Source organism: Pteropus medius, unplaced genomic scaffold, assembly GCF_902729225.1.
Source record: "Pteropus medius unplaced genomic scaffold, Ma_sr-lr_union100, whole genome shotgun sequence".
Classification (NCBI taxonomy): Eukaryota; Metazoa; Chordata; class Mammalia; order Chiroptera; family Pteropodidae; genus Pteropus; species Pteropus medius.
This window is the reverse complement of record NW_024350927.1, coordinates 3137950-3155125: the sequence shown is the minus strand read 5'-3', so window position 1 is coordinate 3155125 and position 17176 is coordinate 3137950. Positions and strand designations below refer to the sequence as shown.

The following is a 17176-nucleotide window of genomic DNA, read 5'->3' as shown; positions in this document are numbered from 1 at the left end:
TTCGTGTTGCTCATTCCCCTCTTCCCTTCCCCTCGCTTCCCCAGAAAAAGGGCTATTGTTTCCTTGTCTTTCTCAGTCCCGTTGTTTATGTGAATCCCGACTCTACTATTCGCTTCCACAGCACAAAAGGTGAGTTTGGGTGTAAGGAGGTGATAACAAATAGTAGTAAAGTGGCGTCCACTGGCATCTCACTGACCTGAGTCCCAGCCCTGCCGTTTGTTACTCGTGTCACCTGGGGCAGGTGACTTCACCTCCCTGAGCCTTGGTTTTCTTATCTGTAAAATGGAGATAATAAGAGCAGCTTCTTCCTCATAGGGTTGTTGTAGGGACCTAAGTTAGGTGCTTAGCGCCCCCTTCCGTGAACACGTTCAGGCAAAACTAGATTCTGAATCTGCCGGCTCCTTTAGCCTCTTGGAAAGTCTAGAAAACTTTGCAAAAGAACAGATTTATACCGTCGCTCACATTTAATTTTAAAAAGTCCAATGACTTTATTTGGTGTTCTTCATATAAAAGTTTACATAGGTTTGTAAAAGTGGGTGTGGGTTTGAACTAAACCAATAATAACAAAGAGATCTTAAAAAAAAAAAAATAGAACCTAGTTCTGCCATCGGAGTCTTGAGTTAAGGGAAAAATCCAACGGGTGATGACGCCTGTGGTCACTTTCTGCTTAGTTGCCAAGTTCTGTTCTCTGAGTCTGTGCTCTCGAGCAGGGCTGCGTTTCGCCAGAGGAAGGGGACACATTTTTTTCTAATTCTTGCAAAGGCTTTCCAACGGGGCCAGCTAGGACCCTGGACCAGGCCACCTGGTAGGACACACTGAAGTTCAAACTTTGGTTTGATGTCTCCTAATGAACGACAGGACGAGAACCTCAATCTGTCTTCCTTTTCTTTTTGAACGATGCCTAGAGGACTAAGGCTCACCGCTCTCCCCCAGCGCTGTCAAGCTCCCAGAGCTTGGTGACCTTCTGCAGGACTCCCTCGGGGCTCCTTGCGGGCAGGGGGAGGGAAGGAACTGCGGCTCTCGTTCTTTTTTCCAGACCATTTTATCTCTTTGACACAGGACAGCATTCAGAGCCTCTGCACAGACGCCCCCAGCGGTGTGGGCGGCTAGGTATGGAACCAGGGAGCAGGACAGAGGGCCCAGGCCTGCGGGTATGGGTGTGGGGTGCCAGGGAACGCTCGGTAAAGAGAAAGACTGGACTCCTTCCCTCGGCTCTCATTTTGACATCTGCGCCCGCCCCCTTTTAAAGCCAAACTTCCTATTTCTTCGTTTATCACATGGAACAAGTATTGGTAGCTAGCTGTTCCTGCAGAGGGGTCAGAGTATCGTTCTGCTACCAAGACGACCGAGGATGCCGACCGAAAGTGATGTCACGGTGACTGACACCGCTCTGCGAAAATACAGTTCCCTCTTAAAATGCGCACACGTCTTATGACACGGCCTTGCGGTTCCAGATACTGGGTTCCAAGTTGTTTTACATCTCCCCAGCATAAAAGAATGCAGGTAAACAAATAAAGGCGCAGTCCATTAAGATATATATGGCAACTTCGCAATTTATTGGCTAAGGGCCCATTATCCCAATAAGCTGAACATTGCATAAAATAGTTCTCTTCTGTGTATTCAATTGGACGGTTAATCCTCAGTATTGGGGCAGATGGGTGCAGGCACACTGGATCGAATAGTCTATAACAGTGGTCCCTAACATTTTTGGCACCAGGGACCGGTGCTCTTATGAAAGTCTAGTGCCTGATGATCTGAGGTGGAGCTGAGGCGGTGATGCTGGCGCTGGGGAGTGGCTGCGAATACAGATAAAACTTCGCTCGCTCGCCTGCCACTCGCCTCCTGTCGTGCAGCCCAGTTCCTAACAGGTCATGGACTGATACCTGTCCATGGCCCAGGGATTGGGGACCCCAAGTCTATACAACTGGGCCAATAAATATTTTTCCCTAGGCATTTTAGTGCTGGAAAAGTTTAGTGTTGACTCAAGGAAAGAAAGAGTCCAAGGCTCTTGCCTACTACTGCTACTTCTGACTCCTAAAAAAAGATCACACGATCGCCATGTATGACATCCCTTTGAACGAGTCGTCCAGGGGCATTAGAATCTTAATTCACTTAGTCGGTTGGTTCCTAATACAGCGTCTCCTCTGTGGCCTTGAGCGAGGGCCACACTGTTCTTCACTGTCTGGGTGAGGAAGCACTGGTCCTCAGGGGCTACTTAGTGCATAAGGCATCCTAAGAGCGGAAAGAAATGAACTAAGAGAGAAGCAGAAGCCCACAAGAGTCTGAGCAAAGAGCGGGATCAGGAGAAGAAATGAGTGGAAAAAAACTCTCCTGCCAGAGATGTTCTTTGGTGGAATAGCACGAGAGAAAGATCAAAATATGGGGAGAAAGGGATCCTGAAAGTCCCATTTTTGGAAAGTCCCTCTCTGCTCCCTACCATGTCGATGCACTTTTGTTCAGAAAATACCCCCACCGACCTCCCCCACCATCGCCCCCTAGGGAGCCCAGAAAGCAATTTTTATAGAATGGAGATGACAAGAATTATACTATCAGTGAGAAAAGAATAAATTACCCATTTAGGGTAGGTCTGTAAAGTATTTCAAGCCACTGGGGTATCATTTCATGAACTAAAAGAACTAATTTACCGAACGAGTCCCCGGAGTCTGGAGAAACGAATGTACCAGGCACTGGGAGCGGCTCCCTTGTCTGCTTCTCCATCAGATCGGTGCCTTTTGCAGAGGACGAAGGGCGTGGGGTTGGAAGGGACACAGAAGGTCCCTTGGTGCATTAGTGCACACAGGGATGAGACTGTGTTCATGTATCAGAGGGGTACATGGAAGAAAGAAAAGGCAGAGACCTTAGACTCATTGCCGATCTGCTAAAAGTGGGTAGTGACACCTGTCTTCGGTATTGGGAAGATCCAGCCTGAGTTAGTGGAAATAAATGGATGAACAGAGTGGCAGGCTATAGTGGATCGCCAAAGAATGGGAGCTGCCCTTACAACTATCACTGTCACCATCATCATCATCACCGTCGTCATCTCCATCATCTGTGTCTGCATCGCTGATAATATCCATTGAGTTCTTTCCAGGCACCAGGCACTCTGCCAAATGCTTTGCATGCATTGTCTCATTTAATTCCTCAACAAGGCTACAGAGCAGGTGGTAACGTTACCCCATTCTAGTCATGAGGAAGTCGAGGCTCAGAGAAGCTAAGTAACCCATCTAGTGTCATAGAGCTACTAAGTGGAAGAGCGGGGACTCGAACCCTTGTCTGGCTGACTCCGGAGCCTATGTGTTGACTCTCCTCTCACCCACAGAGAAGGGGGAGATCATCGGTGATGTCAGTTAGCATCGTCCCGCCAGTAGGCTGTGGAGAGGGGGCTTCGCCGAGATGAGGAATTAGATGACTGAATGGCTGGCAGATTTGGCTGTATTATCTTCAGCCTTTTTGAGGAAACCTCTCAGAGATTGCCCTGTGGTGCTGGGAAAACAAAAAAGCTCCCAGCCCGTGGAGACAGCTGACACGAGAGGCCAGGAAGTCCAATGAGATACCTGGGGGTCGGACCAGTTTTTTGGGCTGTAGTGATGGTTTTCTACAGATGGACATATTTGTCTCAAGGTTTTGTATTTTGCTCGGCTGTTGTTATTTGTCCAGTGTCACTTCTGGAGGCTGTGACAGAGCCAAGAGGCCAGGCCATCACGCACACTCCCTTGTAATCACCACATAATACCAAATAAGAAACCTATCAAAAAACCAAAGAACCTTCAAGGAGCAAAAAAATTGCACTTCTGTCAAGAAGTACGTGCTTTAAGTATATCTGCTTATGTGTTTAAGTCTGTGGTTAGTATGTATATTTAAAATGTACCTATTTCATACACAGGAGCCTCTGAATTATAAGTGATTATTAAAGAACTGTTTGCAAATGAAAAACACACAGAAGTAAGTAACTAGGTTGGTTAAATACATGCACAGAAGGGATATGCCTGAGCAACATTCCTGTCTTTAGATACGAGATTGCTCGGGAAGCCAGGAGGAGAATGTCACTCTTCACACTAATCACCGTGCTGTTTCCACACAGACATAGTCATCCGTCACTTGGCGACGGGGATTCGTTCTGAGAGATGCGTCATTAGGTGATTTCGTCATCCTGTGAACATCGCGGAGCGCACTGACACAAACCCAGACGGGACAGCCTACTACCCACCGAGGCTGGATGGTCTAGCCCAGCAGTCCCCAACCTTTGTGGCACCAGGGACCGGTGCTCCTCTGAGAATCTAATGCCTGCTGATCTGAGGTGGAGCTGAGGCGGTGATGCTGGCGCTGGGGAGCGGCTGCAGATATAGATGAAGCTTCGTTCACTGGCCCGCTGCTCACCTCCTGCTGTGCGGCCCAGTTCCTAACAGGCCATGGACCGGTACTGGTCTGAGACCCCTGGTCCAGGCCATTGCTCCTGGGATACAAATCTATACAGTATGTCACTGTAGTGAATGCTGTAGGCCATTGTCACACAACGGTATCTCCGTATGTAAACATATCTAAACATAGAAAACGTACAGTAAGAATGTGGTATACTGTACTTCTATACAACTGGCAGTGTGGTAGGTTGTTTACACCAGCATTGCCACACACCTGTGAGTAATGCCCTGTGCTACAATGTCATGACGGCTGTGACAACATTAGGCCAGAGGAATTTCTCAGCTCCATTATAATTTCGTGGGGCCACTATCCTACGTGTGGTCCATAGTTGACCAAAAAGTCATTATGGGTGCATTACTATACATGCCATATGTGTATCAATCACACACACACACACAATCTATGTCTGCACACGTACTTCCGTCTTGCGGCTGTGGGCTGTTTCCCTAAGCCCCACGGTCCTCTGCTCCGTTTTTTCCACCTGGTTTCTTCCTTTCTCCATCCTTTCATTTCATGACTGTGGTTTTGAGGGTGACTAATGGTGGGGGGCATTGCTGGGAAGGGAATATAGCTTAGCTGTTGGGGTTCACTGCCTACACACTCTTCTCTATGTTCCTCCCCTCCCACCCCCAATCTTCTCACCTGGAGCCCGAGGCCGGGCTGCCCTCGTCTGAGAGAGGCTTTGCCCTTTTCCCCAGAGCACATGTTAAAACCCACTCAGCCCAAGTAAATCGTGTAAATGTACAAAAGATACATCTCCTAGATTGGCCGGGATTCGCATGTGACAATTTGAATAAATAGAGCATCCATCTGCAGAGAGCGGAGGCGATTCCCTAGGGACTCCTGAGTGGAGGAAGGCAGAAAGAAAGACACGGGACCCACAGCATCCAGAAGAGAAAGAGCAGGGAGCCTGTGCAGCCACTGCCGACGCTCGGAAGCTTCCTCACGTTTACGGATTTCGCACGTGTGCTCAGTGCTTTATGAGAACCTGTCCTGAGTGCCTAGACCTCCAGCACCTCCGCCGAGATGCTGGTTGGTCAGGCGTGGGGCTGGGGTTGACATCTGAGCAAGCATCTCCCGGAGACCTCCACATCGGGGGGTCTTCATCCTCACTTTGAGAAACATCGGAAGCAGCCTGAAGTCCAGAGATGTGTTTCACACAGTCCGGTAGGGGACACTGTTAGCAGGAAGTCACCTTTAAATTTGAAGTGCAGGAGGCAGAGCCACCATTCTTCCCCCTGGCTCCTGTGGGCAGCCACCTGCCGACCCAAGGGAGCGTCGGGGTTCCTCAGGGCACTGAGTCCTGGGCCCAGGGGTCCGTCACACACTGGTCTCTCTTTCAGACCTCCCCTTTGCCACCCTGTCCCGAGTATGAACTTCCCCTCGAAGCCAGGAGCACGTGAATACTGCCTCTCATTCTCGAGCCAAACAGGAACCAGGGCCCTGATTGAGTCAAGAGAAAACTGGGCCACATGTTTGCAGCTTTAAGTTCTGGCCCCAGCTCACTCACTTGGCAAGTATGTGTCGAGCACCAAAGGCAAAGAGGATAAAGGACATGCAGGCACACGCCTCCCCTCACAGACCTTCTAGTTCCGTTCGTGATCTTAGAATAAATCTCTTATGCTCCGCGTCTTAATCTGCCCAGTGCAGATTCCAGGTGACTGGAACTCCCCTCCACCTGATGGAGTTGTCGCAAGGATCGAATAAGGAGTGAGATGTGAAAGTTCTTTGGAAAGTGAGATATGACTAGAATTCCTGAAGGAGACTGGAGACGAGAAGGGCTTTAACGAGAGAAGAAGTCTCTTTGTGGATATGAAGTTATAGGAGGTGGGGGGAAGGGTGAACTTGCTCAGTCAAACACAAACTCTTTGGAGAAGCATCTGTTGAGCACCAGGCAGTGCAAGCAAAAAGAACTGGACACCATCCGGCCTTCCTGAGGTTCCAAGACCAGCTGGGTGGGGACGTGCTGGGGGGTGGGTCGCAGTCTTCACCTGGGCATTGGGTTGCACGCAATGGAAATCATCGAATTAGCTCCAGAAAAGAGCATTTATTTCTTCTGAATTCCATAGAATCCAAGACTAAGTGGCATAAACGGGACACCCTGGGGACCTCAGGACCAGGTGTTTAGAGACCTTTGCCCCAGTGAACCAGATTTATGGCAACTGACCTCTCAAACCCTCAGCCCATATTTCAAATGAATAAATAACCAAACAAACAAAACGACCATCAAATGGCCATGCATGCTAGGAAATCGGTAAATGATGCATGTTAAATCTAGGGGATCAAAAGGAATCAGATGCAGAGAGAGCCAGGGAGATTATTCCAGGCAAAGACTCTGAATTAAGGGTCCGTAGTGAGCTAGGGGGAGACTGGCACAAAACGAAGTCAGAGGCCAGATTGTGCGACACGGTGGACTTGCTCTTCTACATCTGGAACTTAGGAGGGTCCACGTGCACCAGTGGTCCGGCATGAGCTTGACAGTCCCTGGTGCCGGATACTCATCAATAGGATGACGGACCAATTTCTGAAGACTCTGGTTTAAATCTCTCCCGACTCCTTTACCAACGTGGCTGCTGGGGCCTTCCTGTCTCTTAATCTTTGTTTCTCCATTTGTATACACTGAGGGTGCTGGAGGAAATGGTCCCAAGGTGGCCTTTTAGGACCAAATAGCATCATTTGGTTAGAGGGTAGGGCAACCACATATCCAGGGGGTCCTGGGACGGATCCAATTTATGCCACTTATCCTGGCTTCATTATTCATACCATCCTCTCTCACTCTCAAAAGTGTCCCAGTTTGGACATTAAGCTATGAAGTCACTCTATTTATGGGAGAAGGGAGGTGCATATGATATCGCTGCCAGCCATGGGTTAACCTCTGACTTGCTTCTCATCAGGAATTTTCTTTCTCTGAGCAAGGGACAGTTTTGCACTTTCCAAAATGCCCAGGCAAGCTTCGACGGGGATACCAAATGCACATGGCACAGTTTGCTCATTCTACTTAGAAAAACCAAACACTCAGGAAAAACTGGCAGAGGCTGGTGACTACATAAGGGTCAGTGTGTGGCCTGAGCCTTGGGTGGCATCTGGATAATAGGGAGGCACGGCAACCAGTGATACTGGGAAAATGGCAGCCGGTCCCTATGAAGCAAATACTTTTTCTGGCTTGATTCTTTATATCAGCTTCCTGGGGTCTGAGGCAGGAGCTACTTTAGGAACATGCAGAAGGTAGAGCCCTGAACCAGAATGCACAGTGCTGTCAGATCCTTGTGGCTGTGGATCCCAGAGAGAGAGAGCCTGCGCTGTGGATGTCAGACAGCTCTGGAGCCCCAAGAAATGAGTCGTAAATGCTTATTGGCCCCCAGATAGGCATGTGGGCTTGCAAGGGTGTTAGGCAGGTGGGAAAGGATGGATTCTGTGACTGGTCTGTTACCTGAGGTCACCTAAGGAGGAGCACTGGTGGAAGTTGGAGGGAAGAAACGTAGACTGGTAACACTTTGGGTTTAAAGCAAGTAGATTCTAGAGGCTAATTGGTCTCAGACTTCCTCTCTGCGATTTGGTCCTTTTATATGTGGGTGAACGTAAGGAGACACAGCTGGGGAAAGCCCCCGTTTCATGTTAAGGGGGAAAAAAAAGTCTCAAAAAATGAAATTCTTTAAGACCCTAGGAGGCAGCCTAGGAGTTTCTTGAAACTTCAATGTCTCTACCACAGTTGGGGAAAAGGAGGCAGAGAAATGAGAAGGGGTCCGAGACATATGTCTTTGCTTTCTTTTCTGCTTGTTGGATATTTTGTTTTGTTTTGTGTGTTTTGAGTTGATTTTAAGATTCTGGTGTGTGGGAATAATCTCACTGCAGAGGAAAATGAGTAACACTTGGTCAGTTTGTTTACTGCACAAACACGCTCACACACACTCGTTTGCAGAGTGCCGACGCTGAGTTAGGTGGCAAGGATGCAACGATGAGCAACACAAACCCTGACCACCCTCCTCTCTCAGGCAGAAGCTCCCAGCGAAGTGGGGGAGAGACATGTCAACAGGGAAATTACTGCACCTTCGGATGGGTGCCATACAGAGGTGTGAGTGTACACACACACACACACACACACACAAATAGAGCTGCTCTTCATTATCTTCATTTTCTCACAAGGTCTGTTCCCCTCACTTTGTTTGTATTTGCATATATGCTGACCATTTTAAAGTGAACGATTTGATGGCATTTATTACATTCCCTATGCTGTGAAACTACGTCTCCTTCTAAAACATTCTGATCACCCCAAATAAACCCCTTCCCCATTAAGCAGCACTCCCCAACCTCTCCCCACTCCCAGCCTCTGGTTCACACATACCTGCTTGCCGTCTCTGTGGATTTATCATTTTTCTGGATATTTCATATAAATGGAGTCATATAACATGTGACCTTCTGTGTCCGGCTGCTTTCACTTAGCATAACGTTTCTTCGAGGTTTATGCACATTTTAACATATATCAGTACTTTTTATGTTCCCTTTTCATGGTCGAATAACAATCCATTGTGTGGATATACCACAATTTGTTTATCCATCCTTTTGTTGATGGACATTTGGGTTGTTTTCACCTGCTGGCTATTGTGAATAGTGCTTCTATGAATATTTGCGTACAAATCTTTGTGTGAATCTGTTTTCAACTCTTTGGTGTGTATACCTAGGAGTGGAATTTCTGGGTCATATGATAATTCAACATTTCACTTTCTGAGGAATCCCCAAACTGTTTTCCACAGTGGCCAAAGCATGATACCACCTTTTGGAAGACCCACAAAGCTCTAGTTTTGATGCCCCTCCATAATTCAACTGAAGAACTTCAAGAAACTGAATCCTGTTTTACAAATATACCAAGTCGAAAGTGCCTTCGCTGGCCCAGTGGGTCAGAACTTGTGCTAACGAGGCTAAGGTCAGGGTCAGTCCCCAGCTGACCAGTTAGCTGAGTAGAGTGGACAGAGTAAAAAATTGTGTCTGCTGCCACAGGCTCCACCAGCTAATACTGTCCTGCCCTCTTGCAAACGCTTTTTAGGGGTCACAGGGGGATGGAGCAAGAGTTTGTGTTCGTGGTTCCCTGTAAAAGGAAAAAACAAACTAACAAACAAAACTCCAGCATCCATGTCCTTCTGAAGGCACAACGGGCCGCCTCAGAATCAGATGACTGCTTACTTCCAGTCCTGGTTTCACCTGATTTCTGTGGGCTCTTTGTGTAAATTGCTTAAACCTGCCTGCAGCCTCAGTTTCCTCCTCTCTAAAATGGGAGTAATACTCTTTACTCCAAAGAGATGATAATGCATACAATGCACACGGTAGGTTTCCAATAAATGCTGTTGAATTCTCAAGGGTCCACAACCTCAGGCTGTGCAAGGGCTTCTGCCCTAGGCTCTGAGCTGGAATGGTGGTGGACCCGTCACATTGGCTGTTTTAAATTGTCCTATTTGCATGGAATGAAGTTTGCTATGGTAACAAGGTCTGGTGGCTGGAATCCAGGGCCCCAGTGAAAAATGCAAACCCTGTGCTCTGGGAGAAAGGGCTAGATGGCTTTATGAGCTTCAGGTTACCTCGGGTTTCCGTGAAGAGAGTGGGTAAGCTGGGGCAGCTGGCTTCGGCACTTCCACTTCCAGTAGGAGGGGCAAGGGAGAAGCCCCGCTGACGCCTTCCAGCTTTCCGTCCCGGCCTCATCCCCCTCGCACCCCATCCCAGCGAAGAAACTTGGGACCTGGCTAAAGGCCACCCGTCCACCTCGGGCGCACACACCGGTTTCAGGTCTGAGTGGAGGCCAGAGCGCGAGTGGCCCGCCCTGGGGAGGGACAGAGCGTCCCTTGGAGGAGGAGGGCAGCGCGAATCCGGGAGGCGAAGGTGGGGAGAGGCTGGAGGGTGAGAGGCACGCGGGGCACCAGCCCAGCTCCCCGCTGCAGCTGCCTCCCCGCATTTCAAGGAACCCGCAAGGCAAGAACTCCATTCCCAAGGTCGCGCTGGCTGCCCACTCCATCCCCGGTCCCCTGGGGGGCCCCTTTACCAAGCACCCCTCCGTCCAAGCACCCACCTCCTGCCCAGCCCCAGCACGGCGCGGGGCGCTAGTTCGCCAGGGCGGGGGCCGCCCCACTGCTCCACAGGGAGGGGACCGAGGGCCGGTCTCGGAGCAGGCGCCCCCCACCCCTCCACAGGGGCGGCACGGTGGCCCACTCGGGGCCGCCGCTCGTCCCCCCTGCCTCCCCGGGGGGTGTGTCCCCGAAGTGGGGGGGCGCGGGAGACTGAGGGTGAGCCCGGGCCCCCGGCCCGGGCCCCCTCCCGAGCGCGCGCCGAATGGTAGGCTCCGCCGAGAGAGCGCCGGGCGGCGCGCGGTGTCCTCCGAGCGCTCTCGGCGCCGGGGTCTCGGCGATCGCTGCCCCCCCTCCTGCTCCCGCTCCTCCCCCTCCCGCTCCCCCTCCCGCTCCCCTCCCCGCGCCGCCTCGCGACCGCCGCGGCTCCGGCTGGAGGCGCCGCTGTCATTCCTGCGCCGGAGGAGCCGGCGCTGCCGGTGCCTGGGGCCGGGGCGCGGGGGAAGCCGGGCCGCGGGGGGGGACCCAACAGGTAGAGCCGGGGGTGCCCGGCTGCGCGCGCCCCCCGCCGCGCATCATGCAGCTCTTTGTCACCTCTCTCGCCCCCAGGCCAAAATCCTGAGCATGATGGAAGACAATAAGCAGCTCGCGCTCCGCATCGATGGGGCGGTCCAGTCGGCCAGCCAGGAGGTGACCAACCTGCGAGCCGAACTCACGGCCACCAACCGGAGACTGGCGGAACTGAGCGGAGGCGGCGGCCCCGGCCCGGGCCCGGGCGCGGCGGCCAGCGCCTCGGCGGCGGCGGCGGCGGCGGACTCGGCGGCGGCCACCATGGAGAACCACCAGCCCGGCGCGCAAGGTAGGGACCGCGCGGCGCGCGGGGCGGCGCGGAGGCGAGCGAGCCGGCGGCCCCCGGGCCCGGAGGCGGCCGGGGACTCGCTTTCCCCCCACGCCCGGGGCGCAGTCGCTTGGCGTGGTGGCTCGTAACCCTTTCCGCCCGGCGTGGCCACCGCTGCTCCCCCGCTGGGAGTTGCAGGCTGCTGTCATTAACGGAGACCCGGGCGCAGTGGGCACGGGTTCGCACGGTCACACCGGCCGCGGGCGGCGTGAGCGAGGCGCAGCTGGCGGGCCCCTTCCGGCCGCAGAAAGTGCCCTTTAGTTTGCCCCCAGCTCCGTGGGCAAACTTTTCATGCCCGGGCCTTTGCCCCCACCCCCGGCAGGGGCGAATGCCACAGCTCCCCCCCAGTTCCGGAGGGGAGGCTGCTTCCTTTGGAATGGCTGTTTCCCCGAGCGAGCGCGAGCTCCAGGCTCTGCTGCCTTGGGGTAGGCGCTGGGGCTGCTTTGCACTTTTCTCCACGGACGCCACAGCCCTTGTCTCGATTGCATCTGGACTTTATTTTCTCCCCACTTGAGATCGCGCAGGCAGCGGAATATATCGATGCAACAGTGGATGCCCTGCTCGGCAGGGAGTTTAAATTTCCAGCAAATATAAACACCGAGAGCACTTTCCAGGGAGAAATCTTAGACCCTCAGAGACTGAGTGATGGGCTTTTGCGAAATGACGGCTTAGATGGTGGGTTGCCGGGAGCCGCTGCTTGAAGGGACTTTACAGTTTAGAGGAGGGGGAGAAAGACAGCTGGTCTGTGTTGACATTGACAGCGATAGAGCTCTGAAAGCTCCGCAAGGGTTAAAGGTGGAGGAAGCATCCCCAGAATGTGCTGTTGATTTTCTGTGAATTGGAAAGTATTTTTTTTTTTTTTGCCTAGTTGCCTTTAAGAAACGGGGGTCACTGATTATTAATATCATTTGAATTGTAAACGAAACTGCTGAAATCCAGAACACAACAGAAAAAAAAGATATCCAGAAGAGCAGGGCCATTGTATAAATATATCACTTGACGAAGTATGAGGTACCAATGGCTCAGTGGCCCAAAAGGATTTTCTGGTTTTGTTGTTATTTCAAGAGCTTCTCCTAAGTGTGGAGAGTCTGTTTCCGTAGTAATGCCCTCTCTTCGTCAGTTTGTTTCCTCCTCACCTTTCTGGGGAAGGTGTGCTTTTTGGGGGTGTCAGATGCTAAGCCCGAACATTATTAGCAGTTTTATGCCGAATTCCAAGTCAGATCTTACCTTGGTACTTCGAGTTCATCTGAAGTCTTAGGAAGTGGGGCAGGAATTTGGTACGGAGGTAGCCAATGACGTAATGGTGGGGAGGTGGTGTGAGCCTGGTGCTTGCTGCACAGTTTTCAAGGTGGGTATCTGCTTATTCTGTCATTTATCCCTTGCTGTTCATCGTGTGTGAAAGATGTTCTTCGCTGGTACCTAGGCAAAAAGAAAGGAAGGCAGATTGCACAGCAGTGCTTTACTTTTTATAGGCAGGGTCTCTTCCAACATTAAGAAATAGCTAGGAACTGGCATTTTGCTAAGAATCACAAGCCGTGGTAAGGAGGAGTGAACAATGCTGGTTTATGGCCCACCGTCTGCCCCTTTCTTCAGCCAAGGAAAAGTTAAGTGGCTTTTATCTGAGTCCTCAGTCTAGTTGCAGACCGAGCTTGCTAAGGAGGTCAGTGCAGCAGTGATCGACACCCTGAACTTCGGAAGCTGAAATACTTAGCCGGTGGTTAAATTGTTTCAGTGAAGTAAGGGGGCTGTTTTCCTTTTTTTCCTATAAAAATGCACAAGACTGTGGAAGTGGAACTGGCTTTTGAGTTTCTCGATGTCACCACACACACACACACACACACACACACACTCCCTCCCCCCCCCCGCCCCCAGCTCCTGCTGCCGCAGGGGCATGCCTGCCCATCGTCAGTGGCTGACTGTGGGTGGCGAATGAAGGTCGGTCTTGATTTTTCCTCTGTGTCCCATCGGTATTTTTCAAAACCTTTCCTAGGGGGCATTTAGGGATTTTACAATCAGAAAACAAATGTTAAAGGTTTAAACTCAACTTAATTGTTGGCCACATATCCCTCTAAATTGATGTGAATTGAAACCCATGTGATGGTTGAAAAGAAATCCAGCCCCCAGTGGGGCATTATTTACTCATCTACAGCCACAGGACTTCAGTCCAGTCCTTTTTACATGATTCAGGCTCTGCGAGTTTTGTTTTTTTGTTTGGGTTTGGTTTGGTTTGGTTTTTCTCATGATCTTTGCTCAGCATCCTGCTGGAATAGAACTCCTCTGCAGAAGTGGTCTGGCAGTTTCTTGTAGTGTTTCGGTGTTCTTAAAGGAAAGCACTGGATTCTTTCAAGTTAATTTTAACATGTGGTTGATTGGTTTCTTCATGCATCTTCGTAAGATACCTCCAGGAAGGCTCACAGCAGCTCAGCTCCTGGGGGTTCCTGACTGTTCTTCTGAATTAGTCTTTCTGTTTTAATTTTGTCTGTGTTGGTGCGATTCATTGGGCCCAAACCCTAAGAGTATTTAGCGTTATTGAGTTTTCACTTTTCAAATCGAGGTTTTGAATGAAATGAGTATCTTTCAAAATGTAAAGGTATAAGTCATCTTTTAAATAAAGGGCATTATGCACATATTAAATGCATGCTAATGTGCTTTTAATAATATTAGTACAATGGTTTAGGGGGAAAGAGTCACCTTTTGCTCCTCCTGCCAAAACATTGTTAGATCCCTTCTTACATTTGTTGGTTTAAAAAAATTTTTTTTAAATGAATTAAACAAGCTCATCAATCTACCATTGGATGTTTCGTTCCAGTGATGATATTGGACAGTAGGTAAGTTGATGAAGAAAACTTGGATTTTCTAGAGGGTTAATGCAGTGTGTCATTTAAACGAAATATTAACTTGGTTGGTACCCTCTGTGCGCTGGGATGGTTGCTATGTAACAGAGTCTAGAAAGTGAACTGCTGAAAATCTGAGCTTTCGACACTTTGCAGGATCTTCTTTCGGAATCTGAGTTGAGAGAACACTTGGCAGCCAGCCCGTCTTCTCTCTCCTTGCTTCAAGTGAGTTGGATAATCCCTAATGAGGATGCTGGCATACAGGGCAGAGGGCATTCGTTCAGGGTGGCACATTTCACAGCTCCAGAGGCGGCCTCTTGGATTGGTGGGGGTCAAAACTGCCTTTGACAGGTGGACAGAAGGAGCCTTGCAAGGAACAGAGCCAAGCATTTGTTGCAATCGGTCTTGTTGGTAGCCAGAGAACCCATTTGTTTAAAGTAACATTTCTAAGCTGTTTTCCTCCGCGTAACATCTCCGAGAAAATGTGTTTAAAATCCTTGCTGTTCTTTGAGGGAAAAATATAGCAGTTTGTTTCCCTGAAAATGTTTTATCTGATGAATGACTAATATTAGATTCAATTGGTTGCTTTGCTATGCATAGGAGAAAACAATTAAATGCCATTGTACCCAATTCAAATAGGTGTTAAGTGTAGAGAACATAAAATACTTAAACCCAATAGGATGCCATTAGTTTTAGTTTTTTTTTTTTTTTTTTTTTTTTAAAATAATGTATTTGTATGCCTATGCTAGTGGAAGAGCTGATAACATCTTTCTTGGGTGGTGAGGGCTTACTACCTACCGCATTCTGTTAGGACAGGGATGGGAAAAAGTGTCATTTCCTACACCTTGATTCATTTCCATAAATAGATGCAAGTTTTATTTTTTCTCCCCAGGTGTTAAAATAGGCTGTTACTTCAGGTCCGACTGCTCTTACATAGCATTGCTGTAACACTAGAAACTCTTCAGTGAAATATATATTACGCTTGGATTGAATTGAATGTGTGAGTAGTCTTCTGTGGAGGTGCTAGACACTGTTGCTTTGCAAAATAAGTTCCGTCTTTTGGCATTCCCGTCGCAATTTATCCTGCTTCTGCTCTCATTTTCTCAGCTAGACTTTTATCTTTTTTTTTTTTTTTTTGAGAAAGAGAATTTTCAAATGACCGAGAGGATGGAACCAAATGCGGCGGTGTCTCTGGGGCCTCCTGTTAGCGTGGGCCTAAGTTACAGAGCTTGTGAAGTAGCACAAGCCTCAGTTTTCCAGCCATATCAATGGACCGAAAGAGATGCCAGAGTCTCTTCCTAAGCTGGTAGGCTGCCATGAAGTGGGGCTTCGAAGTTCTTCCTGAAAGTCAAAATGCATGGGCACAAAAGATGTCACTTACACATCAGTACGGCATAGTTGAAATTAATTATCGATTAGCTTATTTACTCTCTTTCCATTGTCTTTGGAAAATGCTTTCGGAGGACCCATTAAGTCAAGTTTCCGGTTCTGGTGAATTTCATGCTTCCAATATTTTATGATTTATTGAGGTTTTCCATAAACTTCTTTGACATGAAGCGGAACTCTGGGTCAATCTGACTTTTATAATAGGAGCCTAGTCACTATTCACTCTGTGTGAGACAAGGCGTATTCTTCCCATTCCTTTACCCCTCTACTCCCCAAGACTGCTGGCACTTTTTAGGCATCCCGTAGGTTATAATTTGTGACTTCTGGCTGCCAGAGAGCTTGTAGCAGATGGGCTTGGCAGGTGGGGAGTGCTCATTGGAATGCTGCCTGCTCACCGTGCAAGTCATATGGGCCCAGAAGGTCAAGCTCAGGGTGTTGGGCATATCCATTGCATATTATATATATAGGATAGATTTATATGCCTCAGTCATATAGCTAAGGAAAGTGAAATCAACATGAATCCCTCCATTCTTTTAAGACCTTTTCCAGGACTGGTTTATGTGAGCATTAACGCTTGGCTTCTTACCCTCTGCCATCCATCAGGCATGAACACAATTCATTCTGTCTGCTGAAGCCAGGGAATGGGTTTTTAAATGATCTTGTAAATGCAAATTAGTCTGTACTGTTTGGGCTGGGTATTAGGGCGAGTAACACATGGGATGACAAGGGGTGCCACCAACAGCCGTCATTGCAATATTGTAGTCATCTGAAATGCAGGCGGAGTGGGTTCAGGGAGAATCATTCAGGAAAAGACAGCTTTCCTGAAGCCAACAAAGTGGCCGTCCACTGTGGCAGATAGCACCTGATGATTCAAGAGCAGGCAGGAGTCCCACCGGCCCATGTCACCATCTTCAGGTTTCTCTACCAGGCCCACCTCACTCGTGAAGAAACTAGGAATCTCTTCTTCCTCCCCGTGAGATGAGGCGAGACCAGAACGCTCCTGCTTGTTTGATGTGAACCTCAGATCCAAGCAGCGGAGTCCAGGCTGTGCTCTGTGGGCATTTCTGCTTCCCCCTCAGACTCCGAAGCTGCTAGAAAGATGAAAGAAGCTAAACGTAGTCTTACTGAGTTTGGCAAGGACAACTGTTTGAGCAGGTGGCTTCTACGTGGTGGGAAATCGTTGGATCTCAATTTGTTTTGGTGTCTTTGTTGACTTGGCCTTGCCAGACCTTTGGGTCAGACTTCTGAAAAACTCCTGCCCCCTCCTCCCTCTGATGAATTGAGACCCACGCACAAGAGCTCAGATGGAGCTTGTAACAGGCAATGCTCCAAGCAGAGCATCTCCAAGGTCTCTGTGCGCCCCTTCTGTGATGTGCAGTCAGGCTGGGAGGATGGAGAGAAGGGAGAGAAGGAGATGCCTCACCCAGGTCCCACCCGCTCTGTCCTGGTCCATCAGAGCAAGCGCCGGAGCACCTGTGTGGGATGCGAAGGCCTTTCATTCCCAATGTTGTCTCAGCTCTTCAGATCGTTTGAAGTGACGCGAATCATTGAAAGCAAAGTGCCCTCTAACGGAAGGTGGGCCCGGAGCT

At 49.6% G+C, this 17176-nt stretch overlaps 1 protein-coding gene across 1 annotated transcript in view; it reads left to right on the top strand.

The window, feature by feature from the left end:
• The window catches only part of LOC120585701 (uncharacterized), a 535818-nt gene extending 524362 nt beyond the window's left edge, over positions 1–11456 (top strand). Inside the window, exon 3 of the mRNA XM_039842025.1 lies at positions 11079–11456. Within this exon, the coding sequence (XP_039697959.1) occupies positions 11079–11456 (378 nt within the window). The remainder of the gene's footprint in view (positions 1–11078) is intronic.
• The last annotated feature ends 5720 nt before the right edge of the window (positions 11457–17176 follow it).